General features: G+C 43.7%; 1 protein-coding gene across 1 annotated transcript in view; it reads left to right on the top strand.

Moving 5' to 3' along the window:
- The window catches only part of COP1 (COP1 E3 ubiquitin ligase), a 125042-nt gene that overhangs the window by 80198 nt on the left and 21511 nt on the right, over positions 1 to 23333 (top strand). The window contains exons 16-18 of the mRNA XM_032192085.1: positions 8279 to 8396; positions 11901 to 12025; positions 13097 to 13257. Coding sequence (XP_032047976.1) covers positions 8279 to 8396; positions 11901 to 12025; positions 13097 to 13257 — 404 coding nt within the window. The remainder of the gene's footprint in view (positions 1 to 8278; positions 8397 to 11900; positions 12026 to 13096; positions 13258 to 23333) is intronic.

Here is a 23333-nt window from a genome sequence, read left to right as displayed (position 1 = left end):
CTTCCTTTACTTTTGAAATCTTTCGTCTCCTTTGTAACATCACTGGTTCTGTGCCTTCTTTACTGACAATATATTTTCAGGTTTTGCCACCAGCAAAATAAATCATACAGAGCTTGCTTAATGTTGTATACTTCTAAGAGCATGATGTAAGGGAGGAGCACATGAAGGAGTTCTGACCTACAGGGAAAAATCTCTTGAATGCTTTTCTCAACCTCTGGTCCCTTTTTGGGTGGATGTTGAATGCTTGTAACACCTATGAAGACAGGGTGTGCAGGAGCTCCCTGGGAGTCTTGAACAATGGAGTTTGAGACCACTTGTCTAGACAGAACTCTGATAGCAAACATGAATGAAGTACTGCATCCCAAATTATGTCAAGCACACACACAAAATACAAAATAAGGACTTTGTTCCAGTTCACTGCTGCAGACCAGAGCGTTGCTCCTCGAATAGATTGCCAAAATTCCCCTGGGGCAAAAGAAGATGGTTATTCAGAGAAAAAATGTTCTTTTACTGCTAAGGGAACTCAGATAAAAATAAGAGGTAAAATAAATGTGTCAAATGGATAATTTTGACTTAGTTACAGAAATTACAAGTACTTTGGTTCTGTAACAGAATGCTATAAATACAAAGCTATATCCAGGAAACGTTTTAATTGTGCCTGTAACAATGACTGTATTGGGGTAGATTTTTCTTTTTTTTGTTGGTTCTCTTGAAGGGAAGGTGTGAGCAGGAAAAATAAATATCAGTTGGCTTTGCCCGTGCTGTGATGATCTTCCAACAAGGAGACATTAGGGTGAGATGGTTTTCTGTGTTCTCTCCTCATGTGATTTGTCGTGCTGCAAGTGGAAAACAGCGTGGTGCGTTCTTCAGCAAAATGCTCTGCACAGTTTGGTATGCCAGAGGTTCTTAGCGTCAAGCTGCATCAAACCCATTTTTAATCTCTTCACTTACAGTAAGGGAAATGGTTTGTAAAGAGGATGCTGATGTCAGCTCACTGTCGATATTTATCTCATTTCTTCCTCAGAAAATTCTTGTGTTAATTTTCATTGCAGGGCTTTTGTTCTCTTGAATTCAAGTCTGTGTTATTTCCCATGTTTAATGCATTGTCTTCATTCATTTTCCCAGAGCATCCATGTCCTTTATGTAGTGGAAACTATCACATTGGTTTATCACAAGCATTTTCAGGGAGAGAAGACAAAGCCTGTACTGATCCTAGCCCATTCTGGTATTGCTTTGAGTGAAATGAATCTCTCTTTATAGTGCTTCCTTGGCTGGGAGGCTTTCTTGCCATTCTTTCTTGAATGCCCAAATAACATCTTGGCTTTCTGTTGCTATAGTAAAGATCCACTTATTCCATACTCTCTTCTGCCCTGGAGAGCACCCATTTTTACATGTCTTGGTGAGTTGTATTATTTCCAAAGCTGGAGTGTTCAACTCTGTCCAGTCTTCTCTCCAGAGCAAGACCCACACATGGATGGTCAAACTCCACTCCCACCTCTCTGCTGTCAGGGAGGAAACTTTACTTCATTCATGACTCTTTTGACCAAAGCCACCTCAGTCACATGAGTGTATGTCTTTAAATGCTGTTGTTTGGTATTACAGACTCTGCAAAAGTTAAAATTCAGTAGTTCATCTTAGTTCATCTTCTTTTTTTTTTTTAACTAGTAAGAATAAACTTAATTACAGGAGAACAAAGGTTGAATGGCAGTACCTCATGCCTCCTCCAGCATGTGGGAGTACATAGACAAAACCTGAAAGATCTAAGAAGACAAATGCCTTATCTTTCTTATGTCAATAGCAAATAGCTTAGGTAAATTTGGATTAAAAAAATATTCTTCCTAATCCTTTGACATAAGAGCGCTCTTCAGGACAGCCAGGACCAGAGAACAGTTTGTAGAATCTCCATCTCTGGAGATGCTCAGAGCTTGACTGACTAGGACTTGAGCACAGTTACTGAACTTGAGTTGAATCTAACTTTGCACATGACCCTCTTCTGAGTAAGAAGATCTGGTTGGAAGAGACCTCTGGAATCCATCTCACATAGTTCTATGATTTTAAGGGCCCTTGAGCAAAAGTGGATTTTAATCAGAAATTGCACTCTGCATAAGGATTAAGTTTGTTTTGACTTTCTCGTAATTAAATCCTGAGTTGTTTTTTGACCAGCCTCTGAGGAAATCGCTGCCGTTGGGGAGGCTCTGTTTCCTGGTATGGAGGTAGGTAGAAGGTCCACTAGGGAGGTTCAGCTTTCTTCTTAATAGTTTTCAAGTATGTCTTAGTTTTCAAGTAATAGTTTTCAAGTATGGCTCTGATGGCTTTGAGGTCAAGAGTAGCACTGAGGCTTTTGTAAGATCTCGTAAAAGTTCTCATCTTCAGTGTTTGGACTCTGATAGCAGCTCTCTTTCCTCAGATGTTTGAGGAAGAGCAGTGCTTGTTTATTTGGCCCTTGTTCAGGTTTCTGTGAGGACAAAGGCATCCAGTATGTAAAGCCATCTCTCAAGTACTGCAATACAGCCCGTTGTACTTCAGTGTGCTACTGTTCATTTGAGTTTATTTTGAAATCAGGATTTAAAATTGGGATGTTAGTCCCTTTTATCTCCTTCCTCTTGCTCTGTACTAACAGGAGAGTTTTCAGCACTGAAAACCAACGTTGTATGTAAGCCTCCTGATTGTTTCCTTTTTCTAGTCTAGCCTAAGATTTTACCTCTGAGGATGCAAACTTGCTTTTTTTAGGGAGAAATCACATTGAGCCTGGCAGAAAAAGACTTCTGTTTAACTTGTCTTGATGTTAAAAATCAGTTGTTCTATTGGTTGGTTGTGTCTGTTGAACAAAAATTCATTAAAGTGTCTTGCCCTTCCCTTTCTGGAATAGCACTCATGGGAGTGATAATGTGTGCTCTTTCTTTTCACCCACACACTTGAAACACAAGCTTTTGTTTGAGCCACTGGACTTAGGACACTTGAAGGCTTTGGGATGTGTTTGTGTTTAGCTCATCTAGGCAACTTGTTCAGCAGAAAGAAATAAATCTGGTAGCCTTAAAGTCTTCAGTCTGTCCTTTCTGTGCACTAAGTATTCTTGTATGCTTCGTATACAGAGGAGAAATATGTGAAAGGGAAGCTCAATTCCTATAGGTAGATGTTTAAATATAAATAATCAGATTTCAGTGAATTCTTTCAATATGTTTTGAGTGGTGGATGCTTCCTTCAGGATTTCTAAAATCATTTTTTAACCATCAGATGTAGAAATAGAATCAAACTCCATGAAATTATGCCTCTCATGTTTCGTTCTGAAGATACCATGTGGGCTTTTTGTTAACATTTTATTAAAGGTTATTTTTTCTTTTGTTTCTTTATAACCTAACTGTGGGAGACCACAGGCATCTTGCACCAGCTCTGCCTGGCTTCAGTTTTAATGTTGCTGGACAATTCATTTAATAATCCTCCTCCACCCCTCACTCAGGCTTGTATTGGCGTCTCTGCTTCTCACTGCCTACATGCGGGCTTTTGTTACGGTGAAAATGGGCAGCCTTGGATCAAGACTTGAATATCGGGGAGAAAAACAAACAGACAAAACTGAGGGGATAATCAACCACTGACACAAGACGCTAAATAAACAGGGTTATCGCTATCAAAGAAGTATGAGGGAAACATATATAAGGCTGTGCCCTACCCTGGGCTTCTGTTTCAGTAGAACAGCAGCAGCACGAGGCGAGCAGGACTGCAGGCAGCAGCTGGAGCATTTATATAGAAAATGAATTTGATCCCTAAGTTTGCTATTGAAGATATTGATTATTTAAAAGAAAACAAAAGTCCAGAATGTGCTTTGGTAACAGAAGACCTCTTAACAGACCTTAGTAACACCTAGTTTGCTCCGCTCGGACTTAATTTTATGGATATGGGCATTTCTTGGCTGTAATGTTCATCTGTAGCAGTGAGCACCACTTGCATTCTCAGGCATATAAGCACTTGAAAAATGAAGGCAATGTAAATTACTTATTTTTTGAGTAGATCAATAGGAGAAATATTGAACAGTTGAGAAATATGCATTTCTGTATGAAGTAAGAAAAATGGTCATTAGTTCTTCTGCAATTCCATTTTCCAGAGGAGAGCTACAGGACCTTTGCGTGCATCTCTTGGGGCTTTCTAGTCATTACATCCCTTGAATGTAGAATTGTTGCCTTGCAGGTAAATTGGTGTTTTGCTGCCCATTGCTTGATGATATTTCTTCTAGTAAGTGGCTCTTGATCAAAAAAAAAAAAAAAAAAAAAAGCCTTGGATGGCCTGTAAGTAGCTCTAGGGTGGTAAATGGTGGTGGTGAAGGTGGGTGAAGCACATGGCATGGAAGATGAAGGTGGCTCAGAATTGCTGGGTACCTGCAGAGCTCAGTTGCTCTGCTTCAGTGGGCATGCGTCACCACCCCTGTGGGACTGGTGCTCCGTGCAACCCAGCACGGTGCTGCTGTGTGGTGCACCCTCCTAGACCTTCCTGCAGAGAGCTTGCCTTGGAGTTGCTGCTCCTCAGTACGTTTTAAGAGTTTTGCACTAGGTGATGTGAGCCTCGAGCCTTCTAGTAACAGCTGCTTTGTGAATTTTAGTAACAAATCTCCTGAAGAGTAAGGGAAATCGCTTTTAGCAAAAGGCGGACTTTACCTCTTTTTGTTTAAACAGCGAAAAATACAAGAGCAATTACATCCTTTTTGAACAGTCTGAAAATTATCTAAGATGCTACTGGCTCAATTAGCAATTCCCAGCTCTTTTCAGAAGTTCTTAACCTGATTTCCTAAGATTGTGTAACCACATCATCGATTTGTTCACTGGCCCCCCTCCCTTGCAGAGGGAGATGCTCACCTCCTCCCCTTGCACGCTGCAGAAGTGGCCTTCCCACCTGCCCTGCTCCTGCTGGCTGCATTCTTGGGAATTTATGAGCTGATAAGCAGTGAGTGATGCCAGCCTCTGCTGACATGGGCTATATTTCCTGAAGAGGCAGTGAGATCTCTTGGAAGTTTTGTTGGAGTTGTCAGCACTTGCGCTAAGAAGTCCGAATTTGTGATTAGTTGTAACTAAGCAGCTCGAAGGTGAGAGCGTAGCCTCCTTCCAGGAAGCAAGCAGATCTGGCAAAGCACTATTAAAAAACTCAGACTCGTGGTCTGTGACCTCTCAGCAGCAGCAGCAAAGCTGAGCTGCTCTTTTTGCTTTTTGAGACCATTCAAAAAAAAAAAAAAATAAAATAGATGAAATAGACATAATATGGCCTGCTGGAGAGAACTGGGATTCAGGAGGAGCGGCAGCAGGACTCTGTCTTGCTCAGCTTATGCAGCGACATTGAACTGGATGAGAATCACTTTGGAGTGTTTAATTTGTTCCGGTATGTATACATGTTCTTTCCCATTATCTCATGTATATTTCAATTAAGCCAGAATACAAAAGACAGAGTAAAGCAGTAAGTTGTTGCTGCCTAAGGTTAGGCAGGAGACTTTTAACTGTGGAAGCATTGTTTTCAAGCTGAAATTATTTTAAGTGAGTTTTCTGGCCAGGGATAGAAACTGTGGAGCTGAAAAAACAAACACATACTGAAAGTTGATTATAATGCTGATGGTTGAGGAGCAGAATGAGAAGCAAATAAGCCTGTGCGTGCTGGCTAGCAATGAAACGCAGGCACTTTGTGGCTTCTAGAAATGCCGAGGGCAGGAGCAAACGGCGTTTGAGTTTGGAGCTGCTGCAGAGTTTGGGAACTTTGTGTCCCCTTGGTGCCCACTCTTTTGCTGACCGTCAGCTGGGAGCAGCACTGCCCCTGCTTGGAGCCGTGCCGAGCTTCGTGCCCCTGATGCTGTCCTCATGGCCAGCCTCAGTTCATCCAAATGTGCCCCACGAGGCTCCTGCCAGCCTACCTGGGAGTTGTATTTTTCTCATTAGCTTCATTTCCAGGCTCTCTGCTTCCTCAGCAGATGGCATTTTTATCTTGTTTTCGGAAAGCCCATATGGCCTAAAAGAGAGAGTATCTCTTTAACTGTAAAACATGACCACCTGTTCGGGTTTTAATGAATGCGGGAGGCACACGTCTTCATACATCTACTTAAAAATAGCTGCTTCGGTTGAATTAAAAAAAAAAAAACAAAAACAAAAAAAAACACTGATTGTGTGCCAACACTTTGGCTGCTGAAATAATCAATTAATAATTAAGTGGCTAATTTTAGAACCCCCCAGCCTTGCTGTTCCCTTTCTCTTGCTGCACTGAGAGCAGGCAGTGATTGATGGCCCTGCCGGTACGGTGAGGCACATTGTGCTGGGGCCAGCTGCCAGAGGCCTTACAGCTGTTTGTGGTGATGTTCAGAAGGCAAATGCAACTTCATGGCCCTTCACAGCAAATGGCCTTGGCTTTTCCTGCTCCAGCTCTCATGCTCAGCATTGCTCCAGCTGCTGACAGGGCCCTCCGCAGGAACCTTCCTGTCCCTGTCACCCTCTGAAGGATAAAATCTGGTGCTCAGAAGGTGTCCTAATGACAGGCCAGCTGGAGGGGAGGCTGAAACTGGGAGCAAAAAGAGGCTTGAGGGGCTTATCTGCTACCTGGCTCCTAATAGAAAGCCCTGCTGGAATCATTTCTGCTTGTTAAAATAACAATCACCACTTAACTGTTTCCTAGCTCCAGGATCAGGTGTGCTGGCCAGGCTGGGAAATGGGTCTGCTTTTGGCTGAGTTTTCCAAGAGGTGGAAGGGAGCGAGATGTTCTCAAGACGATGAAAATGCCCACATAGTAGGGATGCTCTGGGGATTTTGGTTGATAGTAGCAGCAGTTCTGAGGGTTTTCATTTCGGGGGAAGAAAAAATGGGGGCCTGAGAAGGAACGCTTGGGGTGCGGCACTGCTGGCGTTTCAGCACTCATAGGGGCGGGCATGAGAGCTGCTGAGCTCCCATCACTGCCCGAACCCTGCTGCACCCCGTGGAGGAAGCCTGAGGGATGTAGAGAAGGGTCTGGGGGGGGGGGGGGGAGACAGTTGGGAAGTTTTACTGGAGACCTCACTGGTGCTGGAGTGATACGCAGATGGCCAAAGCAAAGAGGAGGACGACTTGCCTGCTCACCACGCTTTGCTGCAGGTTGCTCCTGTAGTCCCCTGTCCTGCTGTGGCCAGCAATTAGCCCAGTAATGCAGGTGGAAAGCTGCATTTGCTCTGAAGGCAGCTTCTAGAGCTGTAGCCTGATCAATAGGAATCCAGTTATCTCTCGAACCACATGGGATTCTGAGACAGCCGGGCGCTGTTTGTATGGCTGAGAGCCCTGCTTTGAAACTCCGTGCAAATACGAAAATAGCTGTGGCTACTGGCATTTAAATGCATCTTCATGCAATCTCTGTGACGATCTGCCACTGGGGGTGTGCTGTTTCAGCGGGAGGAGGGTCAGAGCAGTTTTCAGCTGCTGTCTGGGTGCTGCGAGTTGCCTGCTGAGAAGGGAGGCTTCCTGCTCTGTCTCCATGCACGCATGTGGCCTCCCCTCCCTGAATGTCCAGAACAGCAGGGGATAATTAAATGAAGCCCGACATTAATGATGGCAAGTCAGGGAGGGAGTAGCTTATTAACCTTGCTGAGCTGGAAAGAGTACTGGGTGTCTTTGGGGCTTGGATCTCATGGGGGCTGCTATTTTTGCTTTCCTTTTTCTGTTTTCCTGGGAATTGACACAGTTGTGCAGAAAATAAAGCGTACCACTGATTCTGTTGCAATCCCTTTTATGTGGCTGTGGCACTGCAGCACATCTGCGAATTAAATCTTAAGAAGAATTGGAATCCAGTCTCTGCTCTCTCATTAGCAGAAATGCTAATTCTCTCTTGGTAATAAAGCCAAAAACTAAAGTATAGGGGTTACCCATAAGAAATTCAGGCACTCTTTTCCACTCTGCTGTGAAGCAGTGGACAGGCTGAGTGTGTAGCCTAAGGTTTCTGAACAGTTTTCCAAGAGGGGACAGATTGAGGAAGGAAAGAGGGGGGAGCAGGGAATGAGAACTGGCAATTAGCCTGCCCAGGCATGGTGCCAAGAAGGGAGGCAGGAGCAGCGAGGGTCCTCTTAGCTGCTGCCTTGCATGTGGGCTAAGTGGGGTTTGCAGAACTAAATTTTGGGGCTGTTCTAAGCAGTCTGCTTTTAAATGCTACTTTCCAATAGTGCAGACTATTTACCCTAGGTGAGGTTTCCATGTGGAAACCATTGTCAGGGCTTCCAGCATGAGCTGATTCCCTCTGAGAGGTCCCGTGTGTCCTCCCCAGCGGATGAATTTGACCTCTTCTTTCTCATCCCCAGATCACTGTGTCCACTACTACGACCTCCGCAACACTAAGCAGCCCATCATGGTGTTCAAAGGGCATCGCAAGGCAGTCTCCTATGCAAAATTTGTGAGTGGGGAAGAAATTGTCTCCGCGTAAGTATTTCCTATTAGGTAGGCTAAAAACCTCGTAGCCCTTGGCTTCTGGCAGTCATTGGGGCCCTCGTGCGAGTTCCCCGGTGTGGGTGGGTGTGCACAGTCGCTGCTGTGCTTTTCGGAAGCAGATCGTTGCTTTTTCAAAGATGAAAATAGCAATTTGTTCCTGGTGTCACTTGGCTCTGCTCTGTCTTGTGGAGCTAAAAAGCTTAAGAGGAACGCTGAGGCAAACAGATCCAGTTTCTGACCACAAGCCCTGAGTTTGGGACAGTGCAAGTGGATGGTCCCCTTCTGAAGAGCTTGTGTGCAGGGGGTGCTCCTGAGCACAGGTTTGCTGGCAGCCTCGGGGATGTTACCAATGTGCACTAACAGGGCAGCTGGGGAGTGACAGAAGTGATCAAATAGTATTGCTACATCCCAAGAGGATGTTTGGCCGTGGCCCGAAAGCAACTTGGATAGAAGTGCCCCAAAACCACGGGGCTGCCTCAGTTCTAGGTATGTTTTCCTGCATGTAGGAATGAGTGTGTCTGTCGGATCACATGGGGAAATTAAATGTGTATTTAAAGTAACTGTTAAATGATTGGGAAAACGCAAGAAACCTTTGGGGTCTGTAGGCTGCCAGGGGTGTGTATCATAGGTGTTACATGTGAATGTATTGCCATCAGAGGGCAGCAGGACTGAATCATGGGGTTAGGTCTAGTCCCAGAAAGTAGGCTTGCTGCCTTGTGCTGAGGGGATGGTTATCTACCCCAGTTCTGTCCTCGGTTTGCATGTAGCTTGCTCAAGCAGTCTGGAGCCAAAGCAGAGCTTTTTTTTAAGGTGTTTGTGTGAGCATCCAGACTGCTGGTGAATTATGCTGATGTGAGCAGTGTGATGGAAGATTCCCTGGTGATTTCTAGTGCTGCTTACCAGTTCCTCTCTTCTTAATTCTATTAGCATTATAGCTCTTTGTAAGGGTGCTAATTCGTACCTGGAACACAGAGCAAATTAAATTGAACGCTTTGAACCAAATCTGACTAAGAAGAAAGCATTTAATAGGGATGTAAGGAACTTGGGAATGTTTTACAGCCATGATCAAGTGGAGCATCGTATGTGTGATGCTTCAGGACAAAATGGCACTTTCCTGCTTGAGAATGGCTATCCCTGAGTCCTGGGAGGAATAGAAATAGGGCTGTCAGACCTGGACAGGGAACTAACTGCAGGGCTCACCTATCTTTGTGTGTGAACAGCAAGAAATGGTGGGGAGAGTAGATTTTTCATGTCTTAATTTTGCAAACTGGGCAGTCGGCAGTAGTGACTCCCAAAAACAAAGCACTAATCCCTTTTAAGGGGGGAAAAAAAAGTATGTTCATATTCTCTAAATTTTTTAACTAAAGCTGTTTTATAGATTGCATTGATTTACTGTGCTTTATAGAGTTAGGTTTTGACCTCAGGGATGTTCTGAACTGCCTGGTATTTAGCACAACACGCTGATTGCAGTGCTGATTTACAGAGAGGCAGATTTAACAGAGCAGCACATCCATGATGTTTTTTTTGGAGAGGGTATGAAACCAGAAGAGCAGTGTAATAGCAGAGGGATCAGTGGCCTTTTCCTGTCCTTGTGGTACAGTGGCAGGTAACTGTCATCTTACATGGCACACTTGTCCGAAGCAATGAAAACATGGCTAGGGCTTGATGAGAAATTGTTAACAGGAAGAGCATTCCATTAGTTAATAGGTTAAGTGTTTTTATTTTAACAGGGAGATCTAGAATATAACGTGGCGGTTAAGTGCCTATGTACGTAAGGTCTTCTTGATGGGTTAGCTGAGAGCACGAGCTATCACAGGAACCTGACAGCTTGTAGACCAGGGATTTTCTTTCACTGCTTCACTCTGTTTTCAGAAGTGTTTAGTTTCCAAGCAACTCTGAAGCTTTAAAAAGCAGTGCTTTAAAAATAATATTGCTACCCTAATAGCAAAGAAAGCTTGTCCCTCTACCTCTGGGCAAAAAAAGAAAAAGTGGTATATATCTTTTTCCCCTTTCAATGTTTTGCTGTGGTGGTAAGTACAAGAGAAGGGAAGGGAGCTGCAGCATAGGGCAGCAATGGATGTGGAACAATCAGACAGAAACCAAATACCCTGTTTTAGGGTGCCCCCAGTCAAGACCTGGGACCAGGATTGCACTTCTGCTCGAGTCATAGTATTAGAGATAAAGTTCATACCTTTGTTGTGATCTGACCTCGTGCTATTATTACAAATGACTAACAAATCTTGCTGCAGCTCCCTTATCACTCCTTTGTCATTCCAGCTGTCATTGAGGGCTGAGATAAGGTTTTTGCAGTAGAGCACGAGGTGCATCTCTCTCTTGTGCTATATTTTTAGGCAAATGTGACATTGGTACAGGACTAATGTCAGGAATATTTGATGGATATTGTTGTTTTTTTCTTTCAGCTTCTAATACTTGGAAAGCAGAAAGGTTGGGTAACACAACCTGTACCTGCCTCCCCTCTCTCCCACCTCAGCAGGGTGACAGGTCCTACTCCCAATCCCTTTCAAATTTCAGATTAGAACAGCTCTCTTTTTCTCAAGAGTAGGTTAGCTGGACTCTGGTCCCCACCACATCAGCACTTCTAGATGTCCTGTGGATTGCATCCCTGTAAGTCAGGGAGTGTAAGAATATCCAAAGGTGGCATTTGCTGGAGAATTACCTCCTGGGAGGTGAGAGACTCAAGTTCCCTTGGATTTGGGGAGACAAATTAATCCTGTATCTCTCTCAGAAACCGAGGTCTTCCTAGTTTAGCTGAGCTCTGCCAGGTGTAGAAGACTACCCACACCTCCCTTCTTTTGCCAAAAGGGAAGTGTTTGCTTATGGTAAACAGAAAAACATTTTGAAGGCAGGTATGTCTGCATGTGGGGGAGCAAAGTAAAACATTGATTTTGATTTTATCCCAGCAGAGTTGTGTATTTTTAAAAGTAATATTTAGCTTCGCTGTCAAGGTGAAAACAGTGAAAGTTTGAGATTTGTATCCAGGCAGTCCCCGGATGCTGGGTAGGAGGAGAACATCCTGCTTTCAGGGCAGCTGGAGGGGAGGAGACTGCTTCCTACCTTGAGGGCTGTAAAGGCATGAATGAGAGTTGGAGCAAGCAGGCAGAAAGGAACAGCCTTTGTCTATTCTGTAGAGGTTACATTAAAAAAAAGTGTCCTGGATCTGCAAGGATTTGGAGGAGGCGGTGAAGGACCACAGGCTGTGTACAGTTCAGTGGAGAATTCTGCAATTGATTGGAGAAAAGGAGAGTAATAGGAATTTTTTTATTCAAACATGTAATGCATTTTGATGGTCTTTTAAAATGATGTGATCCTTTTCCAAGTTCAAGCTGGGTTGCATGTGATTGAAAGTGAAATAAATCTCACTGAGTGCACCAAGACTTCCTACACTTCCATTGCAAGCAGAGTGTTAAGGAGCAGCGTTTCAAGTGAGCATTACCTGCCATATGGCAGCAGTGTGACTTTAAGTGTTGTTTTCAGGTCAACAGACAGTCAGCTGAAGCTCTGGAACGTAGGGAAACCTCACTGTTTGCGCTCCTTCAAGGGTCACATCAACGAGAAGAATTTTGTAGGGCTGGCGTCCAATGGGGACTACATTGCCTGTGGTGAGTAGAGCAGCCACCCTGACACGTGTTAGAGTGACTCCTTGGAGCTCCTGCCTCTCTGTTTGCAAAGCATATCAGCAAGGTACCACATAGCTGCGTGGACCTCTTAATTAGAGGATCGGTCTGAGCTTCCATCCTCCTCTCCCCTCATGAGGAATGGTGTAAGGAGCCTGATTTAAGGAGTTATGAACTTAGTTTCTTCTCATTAAAGATGAGGTCTTTGTATATGGTGATTCGGGTTTGCTGTCACCAAAAGCTCATTGCTGATGCAGTTGCTGTTGATAGTGTTTGTCTTTAAAGTTTATCAACTGACACATCCTCCTGTACCTTTCTAAGAAAGGTCAGTAGCCTGGACCATACAAGCAGTCACATTCTTGTCACTTCGTACAGCATTCTGCATGGTGAAGCAATGACACCCTCAGTGTGAACAGCTTCCAGAAGACTAAATCACCCTTAAGCAGTAACTCCTTTGGAAGCTTGTCTCTTTGCCACTTACGTCAGGCTGTTGAAACTCTGCAAATCCTCAAGTCTTGGTGGAAGAGCAATGGCATGCTGAGCCCTGTGGGATGGCTGCTCCAGTGCAGCAGGGAGGAGGACCTTAGCTTGTGTGTTCTCTGATCTCTCCACAGCTTGCAAGGCAGAAATTGGGATGGATTTCTAAACAAAGTCTTCACACTGTATAGTTTCTCTTACTTAAACCTCCATAGACCAAGCTGTCATATTTGATTACTGCAAGCAAAACTGACAGTGCTACCTGCCTCATGGCTGTAACGCCAAGCAGGCATTCCACGTGCTAGTGTAGATGCACTGCTCGGATTGCTGGGCCCTAAGGAAGTTCTGGAGTAAGGTTGGGGTCCTGGATATTTTACAGTTGTCTTGTAATAAAGCCTGGCTCTGCTTTAAGCATTGTGAAAGTTTGCTGTGGAGCATGCCAAGTTGCTAAGGCACCATGAGCACAATGATAACTACTAGGAGGAAGTGTCACGTCTTTAAACAACAGAAGAGCTAAGAAGCCTTATTTTTGTGCCTCTTTGCAGAATGTAATCTTGCATATTTACTTTTTATTTCCAGGAAGTGAAAATAATTCCCTTTACCTATACTATAAGGGCCTCTCAAAGACACTGCTGACGTTCAAGTTTGATACGGTCAAGAGCGTCCTGGACAAGGACAGGAAGGAAGATGACACCAATGAGTTTGTGAGTGCTGTCTGCTGGAGGGCGCTTCCAGATGGGGTAAGCTTCCTGCTCGTTCAGCTGGCTGGGTGCTAAAGGGATGCCTCCTGCTTGCTTTGACATCGCTGAGGATTTAACTGCATTTGGTGTTTCCCTGTTCATGGATAGTACAGACCAGTGTAAGAAAGTCAAGAGCTGCAGGGTAACTGAAGCACTGTGGACTGGGCGGGGGGGGAATGTTGGGGGACAAGAGATTGCTGTGGTCTAAATTCTTCTACCTCTGTGTCTGAATTTATTTTCTTCTGTATCTGAAACCCCCAAAGCAGAAGTGTGTGTTTGACATGCAATTTGTTTGTGTGTTGTGCAGCAGTTTTGTTGCTTTAACATTTACAGATACTGCACACCTTTATTTAAATGTTACACTGTCCACATGGGCTTGCTCATTGAAATACATGCCGCATGTTTAGATATGTAAAAGGTGAGCCCAGGTTGCAGTTACCTCAGTGACAGGCAATTCATATATATAAAGCATGTACTGATGCCACAAGCAGACCTGAATCCACTTCTGAGAGTGTTCTTCAGGCGTGGGGCTGCTTTGGAGGCCAAGAATGCTGCTTGTAAATTTTGAGTCTCTTTGAAAACCTTGTGTAAAAAAAAAAAAAAAAAAACCTTGAGCAAGTGACTCTCTCGTATGTAAGTGTTTGAAAATCAGATATTTAACTGGTTTGCTGGGAGGAGGAGGAGAGGAGCTCATCCTAAATGCAGTCTTATCAAGCATCTAAAATGGAATGTTGCCTAATTGATGTCCTGAGACATTGCATTCACAAAGATAACATTTCGGAAGGGTAACATCTACCAATCTGTTTCAGTATGAAGAAACTGCCCCCACAACTGTGATTCAGCTCTAACTGTCACGAATGTCAGATGAAAGCTTCTGAGCAAAGAAAAAATAAAAATAAACAAAGATCAAGCATCTGAAATAATAGATCGCACTTGCAATTGAAAATTGAAAAGTGGGGTGTTTCAGTTGGAGCAGTGGGCACGAGAGTAAATGATGTAGGGTCACTGTTTTTCTGGCTGGGGATTTCATATATACAGATCGCACATCTCAGATGAAGAGTGACTATTGGAAGTTGTGTAATTTTGTTTCTGCTGGATAAAAATGTGCTGTGGGAACCTGGGTCCACATACGCCCTTTCTTTAACTTTCTTTACTACAGTGTTTTTCTGTTGGGTTGTCCTGCTGACTTCCTGTCCAGCTTTCCTTCAGACCACACGACAATTGTGGTCTCACCCCTTGCATTATTTCTGTTGCTGCTCGCTCCTTACCGGGCTTATTGTGCTTTACAAACCTGCTGTTCAAACCGCTGGGGAACTTCTGAGCAGTCACCAAGGGCTGTCAAACAATTCTTCATAACTAAAAATGAAAAAATCTGTGCAATGAAAATGTAAGAATTCAAAACCATAACAGGTCAGGAACAGTTAAATCAGGCCCACAAAGATTGCACCAAATAACATTCAAGTTTTCCATTGTTAAGCAGCATTCAGAATCTGTCACCACTCTGATTTTTTTTCCTATCACTCCTCTGCTTTTCCCTGGGCTACTTTCAAATTAGTGTTTCTCCCATGGTAGCCTTGGTACCTGGCTTCAGTTTGTAATGAAAACAGCAAAAAGCTGCCTGTGATCTGAGAGCCACTGGCTGAGCATTTTGCTTTGCATGTCTGCAGTGCGTGTCATCCTGCTTTACATCGCAAGCAAGCAGTCACGCTTGCTTTTGCCAAGAAGCCTTCATGTTTCCTTGTACCATCCCTCCAGCCTCCCCAAGACGTGAAGTGCTCTTCAGCGACGCGCCCGCACACTTCTCCTCCCTCTTGTAAGGGTGTAGTGGTCCTCTCAGGTCTAATTGAGACTTTGCTCATGTTCTTTGGAAATTAAATTACTGCACAGCCAAAGGTCACTTACATCCGCAAAGTCTTGCTAAAATGATGGAACTTTTATTCTCCTTTTTGATAACGTTTCTTAAATTGACAAGATCCTCAAATGAGCTGCGTATGTATGGGCTCCCTAAAAGCCGGCGTGTTTTTTAATGATGCTCGGATGAGAGAAGTCCTTTGCCTTGCAGTGCTGTCAGCATGTTTGGGAATTGGCAAACTTACAGCCTATTTCTAGCTTAATTGCAGACTTTGATCCTGAGTGAGTCACCCGGCCTTAGTTTCCTCATTACAAGAGCTACCACACCTACTCTTACTGCTGGGGGTGGTCATGCTGGTTCTGCTGGAGGATACCTATGTCGAAGTGCAGAGCTCAGCACAGGCTAGGAAGCCTGCCAAAGAGCTGTAGCAAACGCTGTGGGTAAGCTTTGTGCTGGTCTCTGTGCCTTGTTGGGCCAGTTCAACACCATCTTGCTCATCTCCACAGCAGTGGTCGCTGTGCAGTAACTTTGGTTTGCAAATGGGAGTCTTTCAGGCAGGGGGCTGCGGGTGTAGCGTGCCAGCTTTTCCCCAGGACACCCCAGCGGAGCAGACTCTTCTGTTTCCCCATGGCGGTGCTCTCAAGGATTGTTCTTTAATTAACCTTTTGAGATGAGTAAGTTTCAGATCTGTCAGTTATCTTGGGAAGCAGAAGTACATGTGCTCCATTTCACGCACTTAAGTGCAAAATCTTGGATCCTAATTAAAACTTAAACCAGAACTTTCAGATGAAATGTCATTGATTCTTTCTTAAATCTATTTTTGTATAATTCAAGCTCTTTCCTTTCTCCTGAGCCAAAGTCTAGCTGTGCCAGCAGTCCTTGCCAGAATCCACTGTTGTTTCCCCCTCTCTTGGTCTTCCCCTGCTTAGGATGATGCAGAGACCTTTCTACTCTAGCTGTCGCTTCTCCAGCTGTGGAGGTACAGGCAGTGTGTTTTTTCCACATGTTGAAGCTGTATTGAGTTAGAGAAACTGTTCTTTGTAAGCGCTTATTAGCTTTTTGCGTAAGGCTTATTTATTTTTCAACTCTTACAGTTAAGTAATATTTAGAAATGAGCACTAACTTGTAGGGTAGTATTTGTTAGACTATTCAAAGAGAAACGTTTCAGCATGTACTTCAGGGAGCAAGCCTTTGTGCTGCTTTTGATGCTGCATTTTGGACAACGGTAAACGGGCTATAATTTTTTTTTTAAGGCAATCATTAGTATTTTGTGGGTAATGCCATTTGTCGCTTCTTTTTCCTCTTTGAAAATTAGAGAAGGCTTCAGGAAATTGTTGGCCAAAGTGACCTGCTAATATGAGTTGGTAAGTTAGAAGCAGGATCAGAGACACATTTCAGAATCCCCCCAGAACCAAATCTTTGTTTCACAAGTCAAGTTTTTTTTTAATATACCTGTCATCCCTTATTTCTGGCACCTCAGCAGGACTTACCTAACTTGATTTGAAACCCAAATCTGGTCTTGAGATGGCTGCATACATTCTTCTATTTTGTTAGCATCTAAGCAGACTAAAGACATGATGTTCTCCTCTTCCATAAAGGGGACACCTTTTGTTTGGACCCGGTTTGCCATATTCCAGAGTCCAAGATGTGAATCGCACATCTCTTCAATTGTTGTATGTCAAATAGCCCCTTTCCCAGTCATGGTTAGCATTTCTCAGAAAGAAGCTGTCAAAAGAGAAACCAATGCTGAACCTGCTCCCAGGACAGCAAAAAGGTATTACTGCTGAACACAGAAGCAATTTGATTATGTAGATTAAGCGTGGCTCAATCTATCATAATCACTGTAAAGACTCCATTTAATTTTGTACCTGTTTGCATGAGTATTCATTACTGCTGATAAGCAGGTTAGCTGGGGAAAGATTTCTCAAGCTGAAATGTCAAGGTTTCGATACGAGTAAGGAGATAAAGCTAAGAGCAGGAAAATGCTATGTAAATTAGCTTAGGTAAAGCCTTACTTATTTGTGTGTGTATGTATAAAATATACATATGTTTCGTCTTTTAGAGGGGTAAGGAAGGGGATGCATTGAGAGCAGTGCTGCAGACTGTCCAAGGTACCTAGCTCTAATGAGAGGGTCGGGGGCTGTGTGCTGGGAGGACTGCAGCAGGGGGAAGAGCAGGGGCACGGCAGCGCTGTGCAGCCATCTGCTTTGCATGACATGGGAGGTGCTGGTGTGCATTTCCTCACCTTGCTGGCACTCCACAACAGTCAGGTCAATTTAGAGGAGTCTGGAAACAACTGTCCAGCCACCAGTGCAAGAAGCAGGCTGTGGGACTTTGGGGCTTCAGGCTGCCTTTAGGCACTCATGTGACAGAGATCTTCATAACTAGTCTTACATCTCCGAACTAACCTTCATTAATCTTTGAAGATGGAAATATTCCCTTCAGGTAGGTTTTTGGTGCAGCTCTTTGGAAAGCAAGCTTTTCCTCTGTTTGTTTTTTTTCAACTTCCCTCAACGCTCAGCTTTGTTTCTTAATGATGTCTGGCTTGAATTCTTTAAATAGAAACCTGTAATTATTTCACAATAAGCTGGTCATTTAATAGGGCTGTAATCTTGTTCAGTGATGAAAAGTAGCCATCCTTTGTTTCCCAGTAGCCTAATAAATGGTACGCAGCATACACATGAGCTAGCGTGGATTCTGATAATTTACAATCAGCAAATTGGCTCCCTTCACTGGATTTAATTTAGCCAATACAAATTATTTCGGGAAGTGATTCATTGCCATTTTAAAGCACTAATTAATTTGGATGACTTATGAACGTTAGAAATGAAACCTCCTTTGTCATTCCCAAATAACCAAATTGCTTATTCAGTGACATTCCTGAGTAACTTGTATCGAGTGCAACTACGTCCCTTGTAACTTCAAATTTTCAATGGGATTGGGGGGGAGAACAGGAGGAACACTTCATATTTTTGTGCTTCTTTGCTGCTGAAAAGTTTAAGGTCTCAAAACTGTCCAGAATTTTGACTTATGTCTTTGGCTCAGGTTTGCTTATTTTCAGAGCATCCTCAGCTAGTTGTTCAGATAGCAGTGAAGCTTCAGATTACTGAAGTGTATCTATCATAGGGGAGAGAAGAAAGCCTGCATGAAGTGGTCAAACCCAGACCATCCTTTGCCTCCTTCTGGTCCAGGTGGCTGCGCAGGCAGCAGTGGGAGCGTGTCCCTGGAGGGGACCTGATGTTTTCTGCTTCATCTTTTCTTGCTTGAAGCAGGGCCCGACTTAGGTTCCTTGGAAGCTGGCCCCGGCATTCCTGAGCAGCATCTCCCAAAGTGGTGTTCTTGCAGGTTATTCTCTGGTGTGGCATTGCAGTGTCCTGGAAATGCAGTAGTTTTCCCTTGTGACTGATACACACAGCAGTTTATGGCAAGCTGAGAATGATCGGCTTTTAAGAAAGCTAGGAGACGTAGCTTTGATCAGATTTATTCTTTTTTTTTTTCCTCTCCCCCTCCTAAAAATCTTCAAAGATTTTCTTCCCTCTGGTGGAACTTGCCTAAGCCCCGTAGCGTGCATGCTGTGAAGCTGGAAGCTGTGTGATAGCTTCCCACTCTTCTCTAAATGCCCTCTTCTCTCTGGCCTTTGGCTGTGCTTTAAACAAGACATTTTCGGCTTTTTTACTTAGCTGCTTCACACTTTCCAGCCTTAGAAGGGAAATAAAACATATTTACAATCTACCTTTTTCATGTCTTTTCCTCCTTTTATTTGCTTGGGAATCTCGGATCTTCAGTGGCAGCTAGAATATTGCAAGATAACATCAGGCATGCTTGAGGTTTTCTTCCAAATCTTACCTTATTACTTATGCATACCAACATACACGGTATATTTTGTTTTGTATGCCACTTGAAAACTATTGTTGTGTGCAGAATAGTTTCTACCTTAGACATTAAAAAAAAGTCAGTAGTTCAGTATGCGTGCTCCTTTGTTTTGAACATGTCCATATTCTTTTATACCCGCATCTCTTCAAACACTCATTCTGGGGCTTTGGTTTGTTTGGCCAAAGAGAATTAATTAAAAAAAAAAGAAGTTACTCTATAACAGTGTTTTACTCCTCATCACAATCCTGGAAGTCCAACTGCAGAGAACTTCTTGGGGAAAAACATCCTCTATTATTAATGGTTCGTGCATTATATTGAAACTTCAATGTTTTGACACTTCAGTCCGTGTGAAAGACCATCTTGGTAATGTGATTATGCAAATTATAGGCTTTAGGAGAAAGTGTTTAAGTTGGACTCTTTCGTACAAGAAGACAAATATTGGTAAATGCTCTTTCATTACCACCTTCCCCCGGCTGCAGGGTGCCCTCTGAGCTCCCTCCCATGGAGCATGGGGGCAAGCACCAGGGACAGGGCTGAAGGGTGTCAGGCACTGCCCCTAGCACTGGCTTCTGCGCGCTCATCATGTCTGCTGAGGGGCATTTGGGGGCAGAAAAAGATGCCTCGCCTCCCCTATTTTGCTGTTTCAGGGCTCGACACGGCATGACAGCAGGTAGCTGGTACATAATGCATATGTTAACTCTTCCTTTTCTAGATGCAGAGCAGCCTGTGCGAGCAGAGGGGATGAGGCTGTCGCCTTTGTTCAGCCCTGGAAGTTCAGGTCCCCTGTGGTACTGCAGCAGTCTGATATCATTCTAGCTTCTATTTTAAGAATAGCCTTTCCAAGAAGTGTAGGTGGTTCTTTTTTTTTCATTTGTTAGTTTTAAGTTTACATTTACAAACTCAATTTCTCTCTCCTCCTGCAAGGTGAGGTGTGTATCTTTTTTCCTGCATAAATCACAGAAAATTGCCACGGGGGTGATGTTTTTTAGAAGTGAAGAAAGATCAAAGTTGCACATACCGCTTGAATGAAGGCAATACTTACATTCAGACTTCCGTAGCTGATATTTGCTTACCAACGCATCTCTCCTAGTGCCGGGAGAAGCGTGATGCAGATGGGACTGACATCTTCCTTCTTGGAGTCATCTCCTTCCTAGAGCAAGTGAATGACACGGTGGTCAGCATAACTCTGAGTACTGTTGACACTACAGCTCAGTAGCTGATCCCGGCGGTGCAGCTGTATGGATAATGGATTGCAGTTCACTCCACTGTAAGCAGAGGTCCACGCAGGTTCTTGTTGTTTCCTAGGTTTTAAGAAAATAGCAGTACCCCCACACAATCAGAAATTGCGTTGGTATGGTACATGCTGTGAGCTGGGGGCGCAAAGTCTCTGCAGCTGTCATTAAACTTGTAAGTGGCTGTGTTTCTCCCCTGTTGGGACTCTGCTGCTTTAGTAACCATCAATTCATTATAAAGGTCTGAGTTGTATAATGGATGAACCCAAGTCAGGAATGCACCTGGAACCTTGACTTCATTCCCAGCTCCATCCTTTGTTCCCCGTTGTACCATACAAGCTGAGGAGCAGCAGTATGTATTGTGGGGCCCTTCACATATGCTGTATCCCCAACAGGACCAGTTAATAGAAAATTGCTTGTATTATGGTAATGCTCAGGGACACCCTTATGTATTCTGTAGAGGGCAAATAAGAGATTTGTATTCAGGGAGCATTTGCTTATGAAATTAAACTTTGGTATGATTTTTCCTCCCCCATCAAACCTCTGCAGTGCTGCTGTTGGACCCTTGGACTGAACTCTGATACATGTCCTGCTGGGCTGTAAAGATGCTGAATCAAACAATTAATTAGGTTGTTATAAGGTTTACATATATTTTTTTTTCAGATGAAGCCTAGAAACCTGCTTACTGTGAGTTGTCAGCTCCTCTTTTCCGTTTGTTCTTGATGTCTTTGTGAGAGAGCTCAGCCTCGTTTTTTCATCCTCTGTAGTACGAGGCTTTACAGGGGGCAGGCTTGCTCTCTCTTCCCCCAGAACTCATAGCCTTTGGATAGGAAGACCTACTTCTAATATTTCTTCCACCCCACTCCCCAAATAACGCTTCTGCCCCCTTCTTGTCCCTGCACAGGGGGCTTTGCTCCAAGACACTGCAAGCAGTAAGTCCTTGCAAGAAACAAGCAAGGTTTGCAGGTACTGGAGTCTGCTTCTGTTGCCTGATCTCAAACGCCAACAAAAGGTGGTCTCTTCTGGATTAGTCACAAAGACTACACAAGCAGCCTCTGCTATCCTGTCCCCTGATAAGTTCATCTGGCTTTGCTTGTGGTTTCGTTTTTTTTTTTTGAAGTGCCATCTATCTGCTGACATCTCTGGTTGGAACAAAGGAGCCTGTGAGATGAGCTCTGGCTATGTGAAGCTACTCAGGGAGCTAGGCAGTACTTGGTTTGTCGTTTATGAAGTAGATGAAGGGGCTGTTTAAGATGGAAATGTGAGGGTAAAAATACATCTCACCACTTTGTGCTGAAGAAGGAGCCTGGTTTCAGAGGAGTAAGAGCGATTCAGGTTTCAGGAAGCCATTGGTATCAGGCTCACCATCACCCAAAAGTCATCTTCAGTGGAGCAGCACAATTCCCGCACCGAGGATATCTGGAACGCTCACTGCTGATGTTCTGCTGTCACTGCTGCTTGAAGGTGGTTTTATAACCTCATCCCCTTTAAAAAAAAAAAAAAAAAAGTGACTGCTTCAATTACCGTCAAAGCAACCTCTCAATATTTTTTTCTCATTTTCTGGTGTACCTCCTGACAGCGAGTTCTGCAAGGCCACCACCATTCAGGAGTTGTGGTTCATGAGCTGCATCAACCTTGTGCTCTGGTGCTCCTAATTAAGCAGTTTTACTGGCAAGGATTTAATGTTTTACAGAGTCTAAATGAAGTGGAAAAAATATGAACTGATTTTTTTTTCTTTCCAGCACAAGATTTTGATCAGATAATTTAACCTCTGGGTGAAATGGAAGTAGAAGCGTTTATGCACAGGTCTGCAAAAGCTTTGCTTTATGCAGGTCTCTACATTAACAGTTCTTGGCTTTGGAGTAATCCTTCTGGAGGCTTCCTTATGCTTTCTGCACTTCCATTATCAATAGCAAAATGCCAGAGCATCCTGAAACCCCATAACTTGTGACCAGTTTAACATCAATTGCATTGCTTTTTAGTAAGGCAAGAATTTCAGCTTTTGTCGTGCTGCTTTTCTATCAGCAAAAAAGATTTGTCTCTTTAGCCTAGTTAAACTACCCCAGGCTTCTCAGTGTTGTCATGACCTCCTAACCAAGGCCAGATGAGCTAGCTACCTGCACGCAGTCAGCTGGAATCAAAACTACCTGGGTATGTAATTAGGACGTGATTATTTTCTGTTGAATACCTACAGTTATAACAATCAGCCCTGCCTAAGGAAGGGAATCCGGTATGGCTTGAAAATGATGTTTTACAATTTAATGGGTACCTCCTGGCCAGGAGTGGTGCTGGTGGTGTTGCTCGTGCAGCTGCGCAGCGGGGTTTGCCTTCACACAAGGCTCTGCGAGGAAAGCAGTGCCTCAAACAGCAACACCTCTTTCATGCTGTTGTATATCAGAATCGCTTCCTGAACTTTTATTTGGTTGCTAAAGCTGTAGGAAAGTAAGCTGTGCGATGCAATAGTGGATTTTCTAGATTTACTTCATATGTCTGAAGTGAATATTAAGCTGAGCAGAGAGGCGCAGACAGATGAGACAACTGCATTGTTTTCCACTTATTTATAATAATGAGAGATACTGGAGGGAAGATAAGCAGTATTACATATACTGGGAGGAAAGATTGGTTCAGATCCATTACAGGTAAAAGCAGCTTTTTTTCTTTAATCTGTAGATAGTGTTATAAATTAATTGCAGCAGGAGAAACCACACCCCTCCTCACTGGCAGAGACTCAGCATCCTTATCCTTGGTCAAGCCTCCAAAGCAAGCATACATGAATATTTTTTCTTCCTAGTTTCTTGGTTGATCAATTCGATTGAGCAATTGTTGCCTTTCTCTTCCAAGACAGACTTCTTTACAAAGCAGGCTGATTGGGACAAGTTTGTTCTCCAGACCACCCACTAATGGAAAGCCTGTCTAGTCTGGGAAGTGTGTGCTTGTGGAAAGTCTTCTCTTGTTTAGAGCAAAATATCCTTGATTAAAATAGGAGGTTAATAGTGCTTCTGTGTGTGTCTTGGTTTAGAGCTCACATGTTAGCTCCAGCATTAGCAAGGATAAATTTGAGCCAGCAGCAGTTTTAAAAAAAAGAGAAATGAGCTGGAAGTGAAATACAAATGTCCTTA

This window comes from Aythya fuligula, chromosome 8, assembly GCF_009819795.1.
Source record: "Aythya fuligula isolate bAytFul2 chromosome 8, bAytFul2.pri, whole genome shotgun sequence".
NCBI classification, from domain to species: Eukaryota; Metazoa; Chordata; class Aves; order Anseriformes; family Anatidae; genus Aythya; species Aythya fuligula.
This window is presented reverse-complemented; position numbering and strand designations above follow the sequence as displayed.